General features: G+C 40.8%; 1 protein-coding gene across 8 annotated transcripts in view; it reads left to right on the top strand.

Annotated features, from left to right (window-relative positions):
• Positions 1 to 20,500, top strand: part of CDK5RAP2 (CDK5 regulatory subunit associated protein 2) — a 106,421-nt gene that overhangs the window by 24,882 nt on the left and 61,039 nt on the right. For all 8 annotated transcript variants that reach the window (XR_016438524.1, XM_090022386.1, XM_090022380.1 and 5 more), the window contains 4 exons: positions 564 to 782; positions 6,801 to 6,971; positions 7,683 to 7,856; positions 17,346 to 17,443. Coding sequence is in view for 7 of the 8 variants with exons in the window: in XM_090022386.1 (XP_089878512.1) it covers positions 564 to 782; positions 6,801 to 6,971; positions 7,683 to 7,856; positions 17,346 to 17,443 (662 nt within the window). In the remaining variant the exon portion in view is untranslated. The remainder of the gene's footprint in view (positions 1 to 563; positions 783 to 6,800; positions 6,972 to 7,682; positions 7,857 to 17,345; positions 17,444 to 20,500) is intronic.

The raw sequence follows: 20,500 nt of genomic DNA on the forward strand, positions 1-20,500 counted from the left end.
TTGACTTAGAAGCCCCTGTGCCCTCCCCCAGTAGTGCGAGTAGGTCAGGCTCCATGTCCCACTCCTTTGCTGTGTTCAGTGCTGTGATCATCAGTAAGGAAGCTGACTGTAATAGTGTGCATGATGTTAAGCGGACAGAGACCATATTTTTGTCTTCATATATGCAGCATGCTCTTAACTTGGTAACCACTTGACCAAAGTCAAACCAGCGATGTAAAGATGAAAAGCTTTATGCATTATTATTCTTTCCCTAAGCCCCCAAAATAATTTCATTTTCACTTTGTACTTTCTGCAGCTCGGACTTTATTTCTTAAACATTAATTATTCAGAATTCTTGTTATCCCATCCTAGATCTCATTTGGAGTCCTTTTATCACATTATTTTAGATAATCAAGAGACTATTTGATGTATTTCCCATGTTGTTTGGGAAATTGAGATTGCACTGTGTTTTTCAGTTTAAAGGTGAAACTATTGAAGGGAGTTCAGGAAGAAAAGTAGGTAGGAGTATAGGCTTCCAGCCATGTGAAATAACTATATACTATGAATGTTGCTTTTTATTCTAGGGGGCTGAAGATTATCAAGCGCTCTTGATGGAAAAAGAGGCCCTCCTAGCAGAGTTGCGTTCAGAAAATCTGACAAAAGACACGGAGAATCGTAAACTACAACGGAGGATTAAGAGGACTGATCAAGAGCTAAATGATTTGAATCTAGAAAGAGAGAAAATGGAAAGGGAATTGGATGAAGCTCAACTCCAGAAGAGCAGATGCGACAAAACCATTAATGTTGTTATCACATTTTTTCCCTACCTTTTTAAAGTTTTAATAGAGCCGATGCAGTTTCTAGCATGTCCTTTCCTCTGTAATGAATTAATTCACTGTTCAAAGGATAAAGCCCAAAAGTGGTGTGTGTTTTGCCTGTCCTTAAATTGTTCTAGCTGACTGGAACACATTCTGAAGATTTTTAATTTGGCCTGTGGTTGAGTCCTGCATAAAATAGGAAATGGAAAAGTTCAACTTCAGTCTTGCTACGGGTGGAATCTCTAGCTCCTCTAGTATTGTATATTTTATAACAATCATACTATACCTGTCAGGCTAAATATATTTTGTAAGTTATCTTAAATGACATTGCTCAGATTTAAACTTTTTTTTTTTTCCACCACTGATGTAATGTCAGAATGAGTTAGCCAGGGGTTACCATTGGGAACCAAACTCCCACTTGCTATTACTAGTGCACCTTGTTCTCTGTAAACCCTGTACTCTTCAATCTCAGTTCCTACTTGTAAAACCTCAAGAGCAAAGGATTGGCTAGTCACGATACAGAGCGAGCCTCAAGTACTAGCTCTGTTCATTAATTTCTTTGCTGCTCTCTATTTGATGTTTGGCACCTTTCACCTTTCTTTAATGTCAGGATCAGCACATTCAGCTTCAGCAAGCATGGCAGCAAGGTGAAAGATCAGGTTTCCTCTTTTTACGTTAAAGATGAGCTGTACTGAATGCCTGTCTTAAAGCACACTTTTTTCCTCTTCCCCTGTGTCTTGTCACATGGATTTTACTCAAGTCCTTTCACCACCTGTTTGAGCAAAGACCAGGTTCTTCAGCTGTAGCAGCAGCATCAACCAAAGGGATGAACCGAACTCCTCTCTTAGGGAAGGTTGACTTGTAACAGCTTTGGCACTGCCTTTTAAATAAGATTTACTTGGAACCATGTTGAATAACATAAGACAGAATGAGCTTATACTTGTAAAGAAAAAAAAAGATTTCATTAAGCAGATTTAATCATGGTTAGTTTTACAAGAAGAGTTGTGTTTTAGCAGAGGCTAACCACGTGAGGGCATCTGTTAAGATATGCTCCGTGTTAAAACAACTTCTGGTGGCGAATGCTATTTTTTCAGCCTTATATTCTATTTATTAAGCAAGGACCTCTCAATGTACTAGGTTTGGATGAAAGTTGCAGTTGGTCTCCTGCAATATTACATAAATCCAGTAGAGGGGTCTGTTTCCTTACAAACATAGTATTTTCACCAACAAGATCTAGTTATTTGAGTTACAGCTTTGGTTGGATATCAGGTGTGGTTAAGCTGCCATCATGGTATCTTAATGCATGCTGTTCCTTGAAATTTCTTCTGGGTATTCAGGTTAGGAAAAAGAGCAGATGACTCCTGTCAGTACAGCAGTCATAAAAAGCATACTTTTATTGATTTACATCATTTTACTTTTAACTCTCTTTTCTATTCAAAACCCTCTTTCATTTTTTTTTTTAAGGAAGCTAGCATATAAATCTAAATAGGAAAGGCAGGATTCAGGGGGCTTCAAAGTTGGAGCCATTACAAATGTCTATTCAACTCTGTTCTGTCCAAGTTCCTCATGTAAATGATTAATTCCTTGGGGAAAAATGTCTCTGCCAAAAGATGAGCAATCTTCTAAAAATTACATCCTTGACCTATCTTCCATTCCTTGCACAATGGCTGCTTCAATTTCAGAGCTGCAAGTACATTTGGATATAGCAGTGCCTGTGAAATGTTACTCGTTAAATAGGTGGTATGTGGGAGTAAAAAATGTACTATGATATTTTGCTCTCTGACAAATCGAAAACCACTTTTAGTGATCTGATGCAAACTTTATATGGGAACAGCCTTAAAGATGCTGTTCTGTTAATGTTTTCAGATACGTCTATTTAACTGTATATCAGTCTATAAAACTAAACCTAAGAAAATGGTTGTGGAAGGCAGAGACATTCTTCCTCCAAATCCTTAATTAGATGCCATCTCGGCTGTTTCCAGTTTTTTATTAGGATTTTTTTTTTTTACGATCTTTTGCACGGCATAACTGTAATGATATCTGTTTCTGTGCAGAACTGTATAGGGAGACAGGCTTATGATGTTCTGTGACAGAGAGGAAAACCCAGCAAAGTTCCTTCACCCTGCTTTCCCATTCTGAACTTGCCAGGTCACCACTTTGCACAAGTCTACCCCATTCTACCAATGAGGGCAGAAGCTAAATTAAATGTAGGTGCAAGCCTGTTTGGATGGGATCTATTTTTGAAACCACTGGCAACATACAGGACTAAAAATTTTCTCCCTAAATAATTGGCATAACTATTCTCGTCAAAATGGCTACTCTGTCCTGGTTTTGCACCTCTGCTGTTCACAGGATTATTTAAAAAACGCACTCCTTCCTGTCCCCCGGATAGTCCCTTTAGAGTTGCAGGCACCTCTGTAGCTATAGATTTATCTCCTTAGGGGGAGCCATTTTTTTAGATCAGCATCATTATCAGTTCTGGTAATTTGCTAAAACTACTAACTGATGAGATGCAACTTTTATTTAACAAGCTGTTTCCTATAGAACTGACTAGGAGGAAAGATCAGCACATTTAAAATGCCACGTGTGCCTAATGCTGCATATGCATATAGAAACATGGTCTCAGGATTTCTTCGGTAAAACTTAAAATCCAAGAATTTGTTCAGCCTTTGATGATGAAATATCTTACAGAGCTTTTCTGTCCTGGCCTAAATTCATGATTAAGGTATATTAGTTAGTTGGGAAATGAAGAAAAACTTGTTAACCAGAATTTACCTCATCTGCTCTCTCTGTTATATGGAAAGGGAGGTTTTTGGCACTTCAAGCTTTAATTATTCACCAATCTGTTTTTCTATCGGACAAGGAGGGGGAGGCACCTGCTCCAGTCTTCACCTAACATTATAGTGTTTCACGTTCATTTTTTCTTAGTTCAACTATCATGAATCATAGAAAAGTCCCCTGAGAGGTTGCAGAAAGGATTGCGAAAATATGCTGTCAGTGCATAAACGAGAGCATATAGGTATTATATTGTCCTTGCAACTCAATGTATAGAAACCGATAGGCTTTCTCTTTGCTTGAACTCATTGACCACTCAAATTGGCCATCTGCTACAGTGATGGATAGTTTTGTGTGTTACAGCAAACTAACTCATGCAAAGACGATAATTTTCAGTTCCAATCCTGGCTTAGTCTGGCAAAAATTTGGGGCTCTCATAGGCAAAGCAAGGGCTTCCAAAGTATCTATAAAATGGCTGTCCCACAGAATCTTTCATCTCCTCTGTTTTTAGAAATGATTACACCTTTTCTGTCCAATTCCTCCCCCCCCCCTTCCCCCCCTTCCCCCTTCCTTGGCCCTAACATCTGTGTCACTCAAGGAGTCCCTATGTTTCTTCCACAAGGACTGATTTTTACACCTATACTGGTGCTGATATTGTGGAGGGAACAGTACCATTATCTTTACTACCACAATCTCTTTTTCTGTCCAGGCATCCTTACAGCTTCTCTCCATAAAACTTTCTAACTTGTGTTCGTCAAAGATATGGAGTGCTGGATTCCATTGGGGTTACACAAAAGAGCCAGATTGTAACTATTTAAAGTCTGAGCTGTCAAATAAGCAATGTATTTGTTAAAGCCTTAGTGTAAAAATAAGAGGCAAGGAACTCTTGGAAGGTATAGTGAAAAGCATATTTCAATTAATCTTCGAATTCCAGTTCATGGTCTACATGTGACCCAGTTTAGGAGCTCCATGACATGGAACCAAAGGCTCTTGAAGCAGCTCTGAAATGTGCTGTTTCCATATGACGGTGCAGTCTGTAATAATGAAATGAAAGTACAAACATACACAATCCCCCAAATGCAAGTGATGCAGATGGTATCTTAAGCTGGGACCAAGTTTGGGTTTGACCTTGCAAGTCTTATTCAGATAGTTCTACTCATGCAAGTTGCCCCATTGTTCTCCACAGGACTCTCTGCATTAACTAATTTGTAGAAATGGGGTATGAGTTTGCCCAGTATTTCAGTCGTAGCAATTGTTTACCTTGAAGCAGCTATTAGTGATTTCTTAACTGACTAGTAATAAAACTACATTTAACATATGGAGAAAGGCAGTTTAAATGACAATTTGGATGAAGCAAATAGAAGTAAAACACCAAAGCAATTAAAATAACGTTAAGGCTTTGATGTGAACCTGCATAATGCAAAGTCATAAAATCAAGAAAATAGCATGCAACAGTAAAGGGACTGTAATTAAAGTGTCACCAGTAATATCTCCCTACACTTCAGAGACATCTATGCTATCTTCTCACTGTTGTTAAATACTAACTTTAATTGTGACTACTGATTGTGCGATATACACAACATTTGAAACTCATACTCCATATTTTGCTACTTCTAGAAATGGAAGGAAGACAAATGTACCTAAAACTTATCCAAAGCCAACTTTTATGAGAAGATAATTGTATACACATTCTTGTATATACTTTATATCTCTTCAATTTTAGTCAGCTCTTCTGTTATCTTAAGTCCCTGCTTAGTTTCTGCTATAAAATACTTATCCCAAGTATTTTAGTTCTCCCTACTGTGAAGTATAAAGGTTATAAAACTAGCAGAAAACAAAAGCCTCCCACCCTTCCCCCTTTAACATCAAAGAATAATGGGCCTGGAATGGGCCTCGAGATTATCTAGTCCAACTCCCTGCTCCAGGCACACACCTATCTATGTAACCCATGCTAGACCTGCATTTTAAAACTCCCGGTAATGGAGGTTCTACACCGTCTTTTACAATAAATAGATTTTTTTTTTTTTACGTGGCAGCAACCCATGAAAGGTGATGAAAGAGAAGTGCGATGGGGGAGAGGAAGCCTATGACGAATGAAGTTACTCTTACTAATTTTTTCCTTGCCCTATGCTCCTCTCCTCAGTTCTGTCACTAGAATCTAAATGTTAATAAGAGGTACTTTGTAGGAGCTCACTTCTGCAAATGCTCCCTGTGTATGTTGTTTGGCCTCATGATTGGATCTGAGCTATTAGCAGTTAATAGAAGACATTGAAGAAGGGATTATTATATCATTGCTTGAAGCACAGCTTGTCTAAAGTCTTACCCCACATAAAGCCACATCTTTAAATTAAGGAACAGTATAAGGGTTAAGAAAGAAAATAGCATTGGCTTAAATAGAAATGTAGCTTGCAGAATAAGGAATATTATTATTTGAATTATGGTAGTGTCTAGAAGCTCTAGTCCAGATCACGTCTCCGTGGTACTTGGCACTGCACGTTAATAAAATAAAAAGAGGGCCTACCTTAAAGCTTAAAAATAGACAAGAAGTGTTTTTAAGGGGAAACTAAAGCATGAAGAAATAAACTAACTTGCCTAGGATTGTGCAAGAAATATTCGACAGAGCTGCAAGTTGAACCTATGTCTCCTGAGTCCCCTTCCAGTACTGTAATCACAAGGCTAACCTTTTTTTCCTGGTTGGTAGTTTAAAGTTTCTGTTAGTGGGGAGGGGAAAGGTTTTAACACTCCTGTTCTTTTTGTTAATATAAGGGCAAGTAGTAATACAAATTTTAGTGCAAGAATTCCTGTTGTATAAGAGGAGAAGGAAAAGATGACAACCTGAATTACTACTAAAGCAATTTTCCTCTATTTCTGGTGAAGGAGTAAATTGCTTTGATTCAGAAACGAACGTTCCTTCTGACTGACAATGACAAAGCAAGTATGTGAGAGATCCTCGGCAGCCTTGGAGTCCAGTCATTCTGTATGAAAGGCATTAAAACAATAATACCATAGATCTATAGAGGACAGTATTGACACCTCATTTAAAAGTTTCATTTCTTTAACTTTATTCTTAAAGTGTCAAGAAGAAGACAGTAGCTTAAATCTATTCTTTAGAACATTCAATGATATGAGTAATTTAAAGCAATGGGAAGTTAAGCTAATGACATAGGTTGTCAATCTTAAATTTTTTGTAAAGCTGATTTACTAAATATTCAGTTTCACTTTTTGTAGGACCTTAGAAATCAGCTAGAGAAATTACATGGTGAAATGATTGAGAAAGAAAAAGCAGTGGAACATCATTACAATATTCTTTTGAGTGAAAGCAATCAGAAGTTACAGAGCCAAGAACTAGTTATCAAGCAACTAACAGACAGTGTCAATCAAAAGGATCTATTGCTTCAGGTAGGTAGACTCAAGCCAAAATGAAAAAACATCTTTTGATTTTTATATGAAGAACGATTACAAAATCCCATTTGTATTTAAATTAATGTTGATTTCTCTGATAATCCTTCACTTTTTGTAATACTGTATTTACCGAATAGATATACAGTTACATAGATGTGGCATTCAGCAAGACTTCTTATTAGGACCTGGTGGGGGTGATAGAGCAGAAGGATCCAATGCTTGCATAGAAGTTCTGCTGTTGTAACAAGATGCTTTGAAAGCTCCAAAGCATCCACAGCCTGGAATTTGTTCCCTGGAAACTAGAGGTTAAGGATTGGGGCTAGACAGTGAAATGCCTTCTCATCCTTAGAAAGGATTCCCTTTAAAATGGGGCAAAGGTATACTGGAAGGAAATCAGTGGCATGCTTATGGTGCATCTCAAACCTGGTCTGTGGATAACGGACAGGATCCTGGAACTTGTGCTTAACTACCATTGAGGTAGTTGGATAATCGATGCAGGCAACTACTGTTTTTTATTTTTTGCTTCTATTTTGGTCTCATGCTGGACTTCTCCAGACAACAAAGAGTATGAACAATATGACCCCAAAATATGTGTCTTCTGAAATTTGTATCTATTGTTCTTTTTTTTTTTTTTTTTTTTTTTAACAATAGTACAATTAAAAAAAGTTTTCAGAATTTTTTTCTGTATTCTTTATTTTGCTTTGTTAGAAACTTGATGGCACAATTAAAGAAAAGGAGGTGGAATTTCAGGATCTTTTAAATAACTATAAAAACCTTCTAAAAGTGAAAGAAGAACTTGAGTTGAAGAATGAAGGATTGATAAAGGAAAAATGTGCCGCTGAGTCTGAACGGTCAATCGCCAAGATAGTCAAAGAAGTGGAGGTGAGTTTGATTTAACCTTGGCTGTTATAGATGAGATACAAACACTGGACCTGATCTTTCTATTGGAATTGGTGAAAATTTTTCCTTTTGATTTTAAAGAGATGGGATCCAAGTGTTTTATTATCGTTTGCCAGATAACATAAGGCAGTTTCTCAACTTTCAGATTGGTAGTTCCTCATTTGAAATGAAAAAAAAATCATGGTTGTATCTATAGTCTATGTAGTTGTGGAAAATATATCACTGATAGCAGTAGGCCTATATATATTGTTTTTGCATGTTCTGATGGGCTGAAAAACACCAGTTGACCTTAGGAGAAGTAAACAAAGTAACACTTCCTTTGCTTTTCGTTACAACTGTATTTTAAAGCCTCATGAGCACCCCCTAATCGCCTTTAGTGACCACTCCTTGCAGAAGTTGTGACCTATACATTTATATTCACTGGCCTGGGGGAAATGGAATCTGTCATTAACTCAGTAACTAACTCAAATCAGGATTGCTATGATTTGGATAACAGTTGCCACTTGTAAATAGGAAGAGGAAAGGGAACATTGCTTTATTAATCATCTCATCATATACTATCTCTGGTTGCTTTTTCCTAAGACTGTATGTTGTTATGGCATGGGTAGTGCCATGAACATACATTTTATTGTACACTAATGAATTATGTGAAATTACAAGGTTCTGTTTCATACTGTTTATAGTCAGAAGTCACTAGTAGGAAAAATACTGTATAACACAGTTCAGACAAATAGTTGCATAGTTACTGTGGCTGAAAATTTTCACTGAAGAAAGAAGCATGGGTATTTCTAAAGGAGTTATAGAAGGGAGCCAGGCATACCTGTAAAAGGGAAGGAGAGAAAATACACAGTAGAGTCAGAGGATGGGACAGAAACACTGAGAAGGTTTTTGTGTAGCTGGTTTCAGAAGAGATGGAGGTAGAAATAAAAAAGGAGTTGCACTGAAGAGAAATGTGTACTAAAGGCAAAAGAAAAGGAGAAATTAGTATTGAAGCATGAATATTGGTGGATAACATGGGTGTCATATGACAGTATAAATAAAAAAAAGAATTAAACCTCATGAGAAACCCAAGTTCAAAACACTGAAGTTATCATAAGTTACAATTTGCAGTACTTTGGTACCAGCAATAAACCAGAAGCCAGCTAACCAAGCAACACAAGCTACATGTTTTGTACTTGTTTTTGAGATATGTAACTTACTGTGGGTGCATCTGTATGAGACTCTCTTCTGTGCAGTAGACTAATCTGTGCAGTAGACTAAAGTTAAGTGTCACTGTCTACATGTGTGTGGCATTTACTGTGCAGTAAATTAGTACGTGTAAATGCAGTTACTAGATTAGCCGCACAGTAGTTGCTTTGCAGTAGCACTTATGTAGATGCTGCCTGGGAGCAAATTTGCTCCTGGTCAGCCACACCAGCAGAGGGCCACAGAGGAAGGGGGAATTCTCTGTCCCTGGGCCTGGCGTTGCTCAGCTCCCTGAGTAGCACCAGGACTGGTGAGCTCTCTGCTTCCCCACTCATTTGGGGGGTCACTGGCAGTTGTCCTGCTTGTGGGGCAGCTACCAGCAAACCCCATGCATTAATAGCACATGTGGAGGTGAATTCATTTGCCTTATTGAATTCATTTACTTTGCACATGACAATGCTATTTGCACCGGGCAAACCCAGCAGGAAATGAAACAGGAGCATATAAGCATGGATTGATACAGACTGGATGATTAGTACCCACACAGCCAAAGAAACATCACTGTTGGTTATGTAACTGATATAGGATGTTCCCAACTTACATGCAGAGAAAGTAAAACCTGTAAAAGATTAGTTAAAGAGGGCTTGCCTCTTCAGCTGGCTCCAAAAGAAAGTCATCAAATGAAATCAACTACAGCGTATTCACATAGCTCCTACCATTATGAAAAAGTGAGATGCTACAGGAGTGGCAAATCACATAGAATTAATGAAGATGAAAAACTAACCGCCCTCTCTTCACCTTCCTCCCATTCTAAGTGTACAGCCTGAAATGAGAACAGTGGCAAGTGGAGCCATGCATAGCAATAACCCACCCCTAATTTATAATCACAATCCATTCTTTTGTGCTGGTTCACTCAGTGACTGAGAACAATACTTAATCACAACTCATTGTCCTCTCTGCTCAACCACCATCCTCAGGCCCTGTAGGATCCCATAGTGGTATATTAATAATAAGCCTTTGGACACTGATTACCTAAAGCTGCATTCTGATTGGCTGGCTTGGCCTCTTTGGTGACATTCCAGTGCTGTACCACCTCGGCAAATGCGCAGCTGGAACCTCATCACCCAAAAGCAAAGAAGCCAAATCTTTTCTTCTAGCTTATCTGCTGCATTCAGGTTTAAGAAACTGAACCAGGAGGTGCTGAATCTTCTGTCTCAATTACCTTTTTATCTTTTTTCATATGAAGACAAATTTTAAAAGCAACAACATCTGAAGCATTTCTACAGGTGCACTGGCCAGGGGGGAGGAAATAAAAAACATTTTCTAGTTGAAGTTTGGATTTTCAAGCTACAGTAGTGGGCTAGAGAGAGCAAACATGAACACTGGTAATTAGGGTTAGTCATGCGACTGCTAGATTCTTCTGATATCTGCGTAGTCTCAGAAGGAGGCATCGTGAGCTTTACAACTAGTAAATGCAGAAGTGCAGTGGACTGCCTTGTAATTTAGAAAACTTGTTATTTCTGTGCTTAATAACACCCTTTTCCATTACTCTCTCCAAACAAGCTTTTTAGTGGGAGTGTTTATCACACAAATGTATTTTAGCTGAGTTGTTCAGACCTTTTGCAGTTTACTTTAGTACCAAGAAAAGCAACAAAGTTTAGACAGCCCACTCTTACTCAGTCTTTAAGTTGTATTCTGGGCCCTATTGTGTCCTTTAGGCTAACTGACACAATGCACATGCTTTGGTAACTTAGTGGCATTTGTTATGGCTCTAAATTGATTTTGTATGAAGTCCTAGTTATTACAGTGTAACCTTTCTGTAATAATGTACCTTTCCAAGGAGGTGAGCAACCTTATACAGTGTTTGATGCTGAAATAAGAAATCCAGTTAGTTGATACACTCCAAGGTAAATCCAGTGTCTCTGCAGACACAAAACACATTGCAATTCCTGTATCATCAGTACATTGTTTGCCTTTTATTATAATTACTCCAATATTTAGGGAGTTAATACCATATGATCAGGGAATTGAAGCATACTATGTGCATACGATTGTGATGTTTAATTTGTTGCAGTCAGAATTATAGTCAGTGCACCAAAGATATTGATGTAGCCAGAGCATTGCATTTGATACGTTTCCTGAGAATGGAGACTGATGCATGTGTTGCAGTACTGCAGACGTTTTTCAGCTGTTGAAACTGATGCAGAATACGCACAGCTGCTGAGGCTGTTGCAAGTGATGCAGTTGACTTTTTTTGCCTGCATGCTAGCTACTAAATTGCAATCAGTATCTTGCAGTCTTGTTGAAACTGATGCAGGAACATGCATCCAGAGGAGTAACTTGGTCCCTGGTTTAGATGAGCTGACATCATTTCTGAAAACTGCCATCTTTTTGAGGTTGATGTCCTTGCCATCCACACACCTAGAATAAGCTGTTTGCTCATCATTACCCTGCCTATGACTGAAATGAGCAGAACCAACGCATTATACCAGAGATGTCAAAGATCTGGCCTGCAGGCTAAATGAGGCCCACGGTGGTTCATGTGTGTCTTGAATCAGCCCCATGTGCAGCATGCGAGACTTGTCTGGCATGCACATGACGTGAAGGGCCAGTACAAGACATGCTGGATCCTGTAGGTGACAGGTCTGTGAGCCTGACCCGGCCTGTGGACAGCCCGATAGCCTTCAAGAGTTTGACACCCTGCAGTATACCATTCACGTGCTTCCAGAAACCTCTGCTCAAAGAAGTTTGTCCAGTGAAGTAGCACCTCTGATATGTATTTGTAATCTATTCCTCCTTTGCAGAGCAGCAACAGGGGACTATGCTTAAAGCCATCATTTTTATAACATCTCCAACCGTGGAAGAGAGAGATCCCAAGAAAAGTCTCCAGTAGGGACTATTACAATATTACCTTTCTTTTTAAGATACATGGCTCAGTGACATTTAGCAGTCTCACTTGTAGGGGCTTCTGACTATTTATGGCAGAACTCTTAGTTCAGTGCAAGTTTGGAAGAAGCTACCAAACACCGGTGATGCCACGTCATTCTGGGGCTAAAGGAAAGTCTAGGTTCTAGCCTCCAGTCACTGATTCTGCCTAAAACCTACAGAGATTTTCAAAATGACCCAGACGTTGTTGAAAACGCCTTGCGTGCATGAGCAAATCAGATTCAATTATGCTGCTGATTTACCTAGTATAGAACTATACCCCCTTTCCTTCCATCACTTGCCATTTAAGAAAGCTTAAAGTGGAAATAACTTTCCAAGTCCTCTAGCTCGTCTATTTAGCGATAGAATTTCAGGCTTTAGATTCAGACCGTAATGGATTAGGTTGCCTCCTTATATTGGAATATAAAACTTTCACTACAAGACTGCCCTATACGTCTAGCAGTTATTTCCTCTAACACATTCTCCCTAACACTGTATGTCAAGAGGTTTAATGTTTCATTAACTCCCACAGCATTACAGTGTATGTAGGCTACATCCCTGCCTTTTTTTTCGTAAATCTGTGGGAAGTTGATCAGAATAATTCACTCCTACACCTTATATAGGAGTGACAGTAATAATATACAAAAAAGAGATGATGGTTCTTGTTTGTTTCTTCATCCTTGTTGATTTTCAGAAATACTGTGAGAGTAAAGCATTTTTTTACAATTTTGCGTAGTTTCAAGTAACTTCTAGCTAGCTAGTTGAATTTAGGGGTCAAATAAAACTGCCCATTGTCCTAACTTTTGCTCACAAGATATTTAGGTATAAGAAAAAGTAGCTCAGAATAGTCCTTGCCCTCCAGTAATTCAGGAAAGGAAGATTTGGCAGGAATTTCTGAAATCAACAATGTTATACACAGATTTTGACACAACATATTGATACCAGATGAATATGAGTGTGTTCATAGAACCAAAGCGTGTTTCCACGTGACAACTCTCTGTTGAGCTACGGGTTATAATGGTCACAGATCATTCAGGGAGTCTCATGTTTTCCTTGTATACTGTCTTCCCCCCAGGAGGACGGTAATTTGGCAGTGGCATAGAGAGAGTTTTCAGTTTGGAAAGAGTTTTGTATCACATGCATTAATATTGCAGAGACATATTAGGCACATATAGGTTCAGAGGTGGCTAAAAAGATAAGGATTGAATATATAACTTCTGTCAGAGAAACTGTGCTGTTGTGTGGTTTTCAGCTGTGAGAAGTCACCCCGTTACCATTATCTGGCAATAAGAATGTCTGAAGAAACCTGTAGGCACCTGGTAACGGATACGCAGGATTATTTTGGGATTAGGACTGCTTGAATGAGACTTCATCCCTTTTTAAATGCCTAATCATAAGTCATATGTAATATTCACTCTGGGAATAAAGGGTCCTGGACTAACCTTAAGAAATTTGAGTCTTACCTGAGAATTCTTTGGACTTGGACTGGTTCATCTGTTATGGTACTTCTTTATGTTTTCAAGAAAAATCTGCACAACCTATGAAAAGTCTTTTTATTCTACTAGTACTTTGTGTTAGTAATTTACCTGTCTTCTAGATTTTAGTTTCCCTCTGGCTTGTGCTTTATATTCCTTTATTCTTTTGAAATCTGTCAATAACAAGGATGAGTCCTACTAAGTTAATGAACCTTTCCTTTGCACTTCCCACATATTTGTACAGCTCAGTTGTCACAATAGTTTTTATTGTTGGTTGCAAAGTCCTCAGCCAATAGAGTGAGGAAGCTTCCAAACACAGATACTGAATCTTTTCCCTTTTGAATTGTTGCAATATCAGAGAGGATTATTCAGCAAAGAATAGTCTCTTCCCTCCATACACTATCCAGCAAAACCTTCCCTCGTGTGTTAACAGAATCTGATGTGTAAAAGTCCCTAAATATTTATCTAGACATTTATCAAAATTTTGTGGCCATCCACCGTAATCAAGATTATGCTTTTTTTAGACATTTACCTACAGCAGGTTAAAGTTTCTGAATATTCATTCAGGTTACCTCCTGCACTGTTTTGGCAATTAAGTTTTTCTTTAAATGATGGTCTGAATATTGTCTGATCACAATGGGTACCTGCAGATATTACACTTATTTTGACCAAACTAGGCCTCGGTCAGTCTGTGTGCCGAACTGTGCAGCTATTCAGGAAGGTTAAATCAGGCAAAAAATGGTCAGCCCAATCTAAATTAGTTCACTGGAGGAGGAGAACTAAGTTAGGTCAGGACTGTGTTAGCTCGGTATGTCTGCAGTAGTTTGGAGTACAGGTGCCCCTAGCCGCCCCTAGCCCTGGGGCTGTGTTCTTCCTATTCTTCCCCCAAAACTGAGTGGGCTATTTTCAGTCCCCCGAACCTCCCCACCCCAGGACAGTAAGTAAACCAAGCGGTGGGACTGTAGATCAGGTGCAGTGAATGTCTGTACATACCCTGTGTTTATTATCCATGCAGAACTGTTATCCAAATTAAATTGGCCTACATGATTTACATGATGTTTTGTTATAGATTTTTAAATAATATATTGTAAGTAGAGGTACACTGATACATCTGTCCCATATCGGATTGGCACCGATATAAGGAAAATTGACATCACCAGTTGGCTTTTTCTGGCTGATGTGGCTGATAATGTCGCTGATAAGTACCCTGTGTATGTGTGCAGCCACAGTGCAGCACGCAGGCAACCAGGAGTGCAGCCCAGCAGTGTGGAGAGCAGCCAGGCTGGTAAGTGTGTTGTGAGAGAAGGGGCATGGTTAGGGGCAGATTGAGGCCCCAGTCTTGAGGAAGGGAGTGGGGTTGGGGCAGGGGTAGACGCTGCCCAGCTGGGATGCCTGGGGCACAGGACGGGGCTGCGAGTAACTCATTTGGGGGGCATGGAGGGAGGGTGGTTCCTGTCCCTGTATGCACCCTGGGAGGGCATGGTGGGGGTGGGCAGGTTGCTGCTGTGGGTTGGAGAAGGGGGCCGGGGCAGCAGTGGGCTCTTCCCAGCAGGGCACTGGGCTGGGCTGTACTCTAGGCTGGGAGTGGGGGCTACGGAGAATTTTGGTATGGCTGTAGCCGCCTCCCATAACCTCCCTCCCAGCACCGCCGCCACACACCCTGAGTGCAACCCGGCCCAGGCTCCAGCCGAGAGGAGCCCAGCATCACTGCGGCCTGCAGCAGCAGCCTGACCTCACACACATGGAGATCTGGGGGCACCCCCCCACTGTGCACTCCTGGGGTGCATAAAGCAGCAGGAGCCACCAATACCCTCTGCCCCCCTCCCCTGACGAGCCACTTGCAGCTTCTTCCTGCGCTCCACCCCAGCTACGCAGTCCCTCCTTCACCATAGGGACCTCGATCTGTTCCCCCCACACCCCTTTCCTCCCCCTTTCCTCTTTCCCCACAACAGACTTACCAGCCAGGCGTTGCTCTCAAATCTGCCTGGGTGCATATTGGTATCGGCTGATATGGCTCCTTAAAAATTGGCTGTTGGTATCAGTCCAAAAAATCTCTATCGATGCACCCCTAATTGTAAGTGGAGGTTCACCCTTTTTTTAGTTTAGAATCCTCTGTTTTGTTTGAGACGCCACCTTTGCTACACCTATTTACTTACCTTATTAACTATAGGATGCCTCTTTAAGAAGAGCTACCTTATCTGAATATTTTGTCATTCTCTCATAAAATAATTTTTCAGTAGTGCCCAAAGACCTGCATCTGGAAAAGGCTACCATTGTCGTAGGCCATAGAACAAATGCATGCAAAGGGGTGATTCTTTTCCAGCTCTTCTCACTTTTTATCAGCAGAGAGGTGACCTTGCCTGTCTTGTCAGCAGGGATGGATAAGCAGATTCCTCTAATGAGGGCTAATTTGATCAAAACTTCATTGCTTTTACAAGATATTGTATAGTACAGTTTACCAGCTTATTTGAAGTATCAGCATAAATAATTAAAAGTAAATTGCAGTTGTCTTTTTTCTTGTATTGTTTACTTTGCAGATTGCTGAATTTTTCAGATTAACAATGAGTCTTCGCATCATTAGTGTGAATTAACGAGGTTCTACTGTAGCTGAGTTTTTGTTGTGTTACTCTGCTTTGGGATTGCAATTAGAATACTAACAGCTGCTTGAAACTCATGGGTGTAGGTTTCTTCTCTGTTAATGATCTGTTCACTAATGATACAGTATCTCTGGAGAACTTAGTTTTCAATCTTGAGGATCTAATATGGAGAAAATAGAATTACCTTTAAGTCGTGTTCTCTAGAGGTATGTTGCCATCCTAGATCCACACTGAATTTCCCCTAGGAACTGGGGATACATATTTTTTTCCACCTCTGCGTCAGAAAAAGAAACTGATGATAAGAGGCAGTAAGACTTATTACCCTCCCTAAACAGGCATGGAAAATACAGTGCTTGCCAATAATAAATCAGAATTTGCCAAGAGGTATCCTATAACCACTCCTGTTATATTCTGGTTTGCGCATGCTAATCACTCAAATACTTTTATGTGACCACTTCAGGCAAATGTTGACTTAAATCTGAGTAACGCTGCCACCTGCAGAAGGGGGTTAGCTGAGCCTCTGTCTTAGAGATTAAAAATTGTAGAAACTTCTGACAGTCATGTACTGGGGACATAGACCCAGCATGCACATGTATTGTAACAATATACCTTTGGAGAGCAAGGATTGCAGATAAATACTTTTCTTTCCCCAGCTGACTCATCTTGACCAAACTGATTATTGTGAAATTTGACTCAATGAATGCATATGTCTGACACGTTCATCAGTTATTTGTCAGCCTTATACCATCCCTTTCCTGTGGTATTAGTACAGTTTGTTGCTGGAACCCCTGCAAATAGAAAGTTAATTTTATCCAAAATACAGAGAGTGCTTTTGGAGCAATGTTCGGAAGTCTTTACTTGGAGTGTAAAACCCCTCAAATACCTGTCTACCAGATCATTCCTTGGGCTGTTAATTTGTAAACTTTTGGAAGCAAGGACGCTGGGAAAAGAGCTTACTTTTTTTACTGTGGTAAAAATGATGAACCACTGCTTAGAGATGTGACTCTTTTATGGCAGGTAAATAACAGAGCACTATTAGCCTCCTTTAATAATAGCTGCTTTTAAATAGCATGAATGGCTTCCATACTCAACTGTATTTTGTGATGGGCAGTCTCACTCTGCAGCTCCTGCACTTGTAATCACTAATTATTCTTTCACTTTTTCTTAAAGGGAGAGACTGTTGTAATTATCTCTGTGGAACACATGTTTACAAATACAGCTGTGTACCTAGAATCTGAAACTTATATGGACCCAAAAAACCCGTTTTTTTTTAATTTTTTTTAACTCAGGTGAAAAAGGAATCTGAATATGAAGAGCTTATTCTTGCTTTAAGAAAAGAGCAGCATATTTATTCTACACTAGTGAAGGCCCTGAAAGATTCAGACAGGTAAATATTGTATCTTCTTGCCTTAAAAAGGCAAAAGGTCAAAATCACTAAAATTCAAAACCTGTGTAAGATGGCACAATTCAAGTGTGAATTAGTAGAGTGGTGCTTCAGCCTAAACTGGCCCAGATTTATCTCCTTTAAAAATAAGCGAGCATATTTTAAAAATAACCCAATCTGATAATTTTTCAGGACTGTGTGAACGCTTTGTTTTCCTCCAAGCATTTGAAATGAAAGGGAATTGTAACTGTGGCTGCATACAGACATTCAGGGAGGTTAGGGCAAGGTTAGGTTGAGTTAAAAATAGGCACTTGATCTAAGGTAAGTTGGGATGGGGGCTAGTGGGGGAGGTTGGAGGATCTGTGGGGGGGGGGGAAGGCAAGCAGGCTCAGTGGGGAATCCAGAAGTTTATAAAAAACAGAAACATCTGGGGCATAGGCAGGGTCTGCAGGAAGGATAAGCAGTGCAAGTGGGGTCCACAGGAGGGATTGGGGGTAGGTGGGGTCTATGGGAGGATTTTGAGGTATTGGGGGGCAGGCGGGGTCTGTGGGAGGGATTGTGGGGGTAGGTAGTGTTTACAGGGGCGTCAAGGGAGCAGACAGGGACTTCAGGAGGTTGCTGGAGCCTGGGAGGGTTTGGCAGGATCAGAGGAGCTTGTGGGGTCCATGGGGGTGGGGGGCAGGACTTGGGGCTATTTTAAGTCCTCTGACTTCCCCACCTCTCCTCCCCACAGCAAACCATTCCTCCCAGCAGGACTTACTTCCTTGGCTTCCAGCATTGGCAAATGCTGATCAAACTGGCAGCGGGAGCAGCTTAGGGAAAGGGGTGAGGTGCTGGGGGGCTAAAAATAGCCTGGTGCCAGGGGGTGGGTGGGAAAGGTCAGCTCTGGGACTACAGCCAGTGGTTCAGCTTTCCCAACCCTGGGGATATGCTGGGAACTGAACAGAGGTTCAGGTAATTTAGATTGGTTTAAAAAAAAATGGCCAACCCAGTCTAAGTTGAACTACCTCCAAGGTAAGGTTAACTTAGATTGGGTCAGCCATTTATAGGCTGATCTAACCTTCCTGGAGCTTCTATACAGTTTGCACATAGATGCCCAGCTCCTATTAGCCTTCTGAACTACCCACATGAAGTATTCATTTAGGAGCTCAGAAGGGCTTTTTGTTGCCCATTTAATGCCTCAATACCTAGGGTATTATACACAGCTCCAGCCTTCCCTTTACCATGTCCCATGCCTTGCAGAAGGCATCCAAATCACTCCTAATTCCCCTGGCCCTGTTGCTGGGCCATACTCGGCCTCAGGCATCCAGAGACTTACCTTGGCAGTGAGCCCCCTCTCTGGGGCCTCTACTCCCACATGTACTTTGGGCTATATGCAGGCTTCTAGGCCCTCCACTCTACCTCTCGCTAGAGTTGCTATTCCACCCCTCACTGGGGCTACGCAGCCTTACAACACATGGGCCTCAGGTGTCTGTAGATGTGCCTGGACCCCACCCTCAGCCTACTGCCCACTCAGGCATCTGTAGACATACCTGGACTTCACTCTCAGCCTGTCACTAGGCCACCTTTTGATTTAGGCCTTGGTCTTTCTTCACCCCTCTGGACCTTCCTGGTTTTCCTGGTGAGCTGTTCTCACTTTTCTGGGCCCTCTGTTGCAGCCTGTTTCAAGGCTTCCTCTTGTTGTCCCCATCTTGCTTAGACCCCTTATCAGACGCCTCCTATCCAGCTCTTCTCTTAGACAGTGATGTCCTGTGTGTCCCCCCCCCCCCTCAAGTCAAAGGGACTTTCAGCCTCTTTAGGCTCTGGCCCCACCTCCATAGGTCCTACCCTAGACCTCCAGATAGTCCTGGGAGCAACAGATCTCAACCTAGCAATGTTATTTTAGCAGTATCCCAACAGCAACTGCTAGGTCTGCCCCCTCAGGGCCTGCTCTTATGCTGAGGCTCTACAGCCCAGCTCCAATCAGGTGGCCTGGTGGCTGTCATGTGACCATCTAATTGGCTCTGCCGTCACCTGCAGGCTGCTTCACAGCCTGCTAAGGCCCTTAAAGTGGCAAGCACCCACAGGTGTGCTGCCACACACCTCCCCCCTTAGGATCCTTCCAAGGGGGGTGTTTCTCTGCTGCTACCCTTGCCAGGCTTCTCCTCTGCAGCCTGCACCAGCCCTCCAAGTGGTGAGCACCCCAACAGTGCTCTGCCACACTGCAATATCAGGATTTCATGCCAGTATCTTGCAGTAACAAGAACAACAACTATTATTCAGCTCTGGGGTATCTTAAATTCATACATCTCAAAGTGTCATACAAAAAAGAAACATCATGGGTCCCAATCCTGCACCATTCAAGCCAATAGTTTTCCTGTTGACTTGAGATAGCAGATTATGGCTCTGATTCTGCTCTCTTTCTAGATTAGGATATGGTAGCTCAGAGACCAAATGACTTACAGATCACAGAATGAGGTGGTGGTAGAGCCAGTGGGCTGATAAACAAGTCCTGCAGATAACTTAGTCATCTAATGACCACCATTATCAAACTTTTTGATAAAGAAAATATCCTGAGTTCTGTTGGTATCTCTCTTTTTTTAAGGTATTATTTATTCCAAACCATTTGAACAATTACATTTTCTTGTTCGGGGCCAGTACCAAGACATCCCTTGTCTCTCCACAGCAGGGAATCAATGTTTTTTCTAGTCAATTCATTAAGTTGTTATGAGGAGGAGGTGTGCTTACTTAGCTTTTAGAAGCATGTTCTTTTTTTCTGAGTTTTAAATAGTATCAAGACCTTTCTCTTTTGAAGATATTCTTGAGCAAGGGACAGTTGGTTAAAGCAGTAGTTGTAAAAGAAATCCTAACAGCAGTCCCCTTATTATTCTTTCACAAGATGGAATGGGAATCTTTTTATTCACATATCCTTAATAGCATAACTTTAGCTGAAAGAACAGTTTTATTTATTTGACACGTGCTCTGATATAATCTCCAATAAACTGGACCTGAACTCTTGAAAAAAAATTCTGGGATTCTCAGGCACAATTGTGGAGTAGGTTGGAAATTGTGCAGCAGCTT

This window comes from Crocodylus siamensis, chromosome 11 (assembly GCF_052110815.1).
Source record: "Crocodylus siamensis isolate JL-2025a chromosome 11, ASM5211081v1, whole genome shotgun sequence".
NCBI classification, from domain to species: domain Eukaryota; kingdom Metazoa; phylum Chordata; order Crocodylia; family Crocodylidae; genus Crocodylus; species Crocodylus siamensis.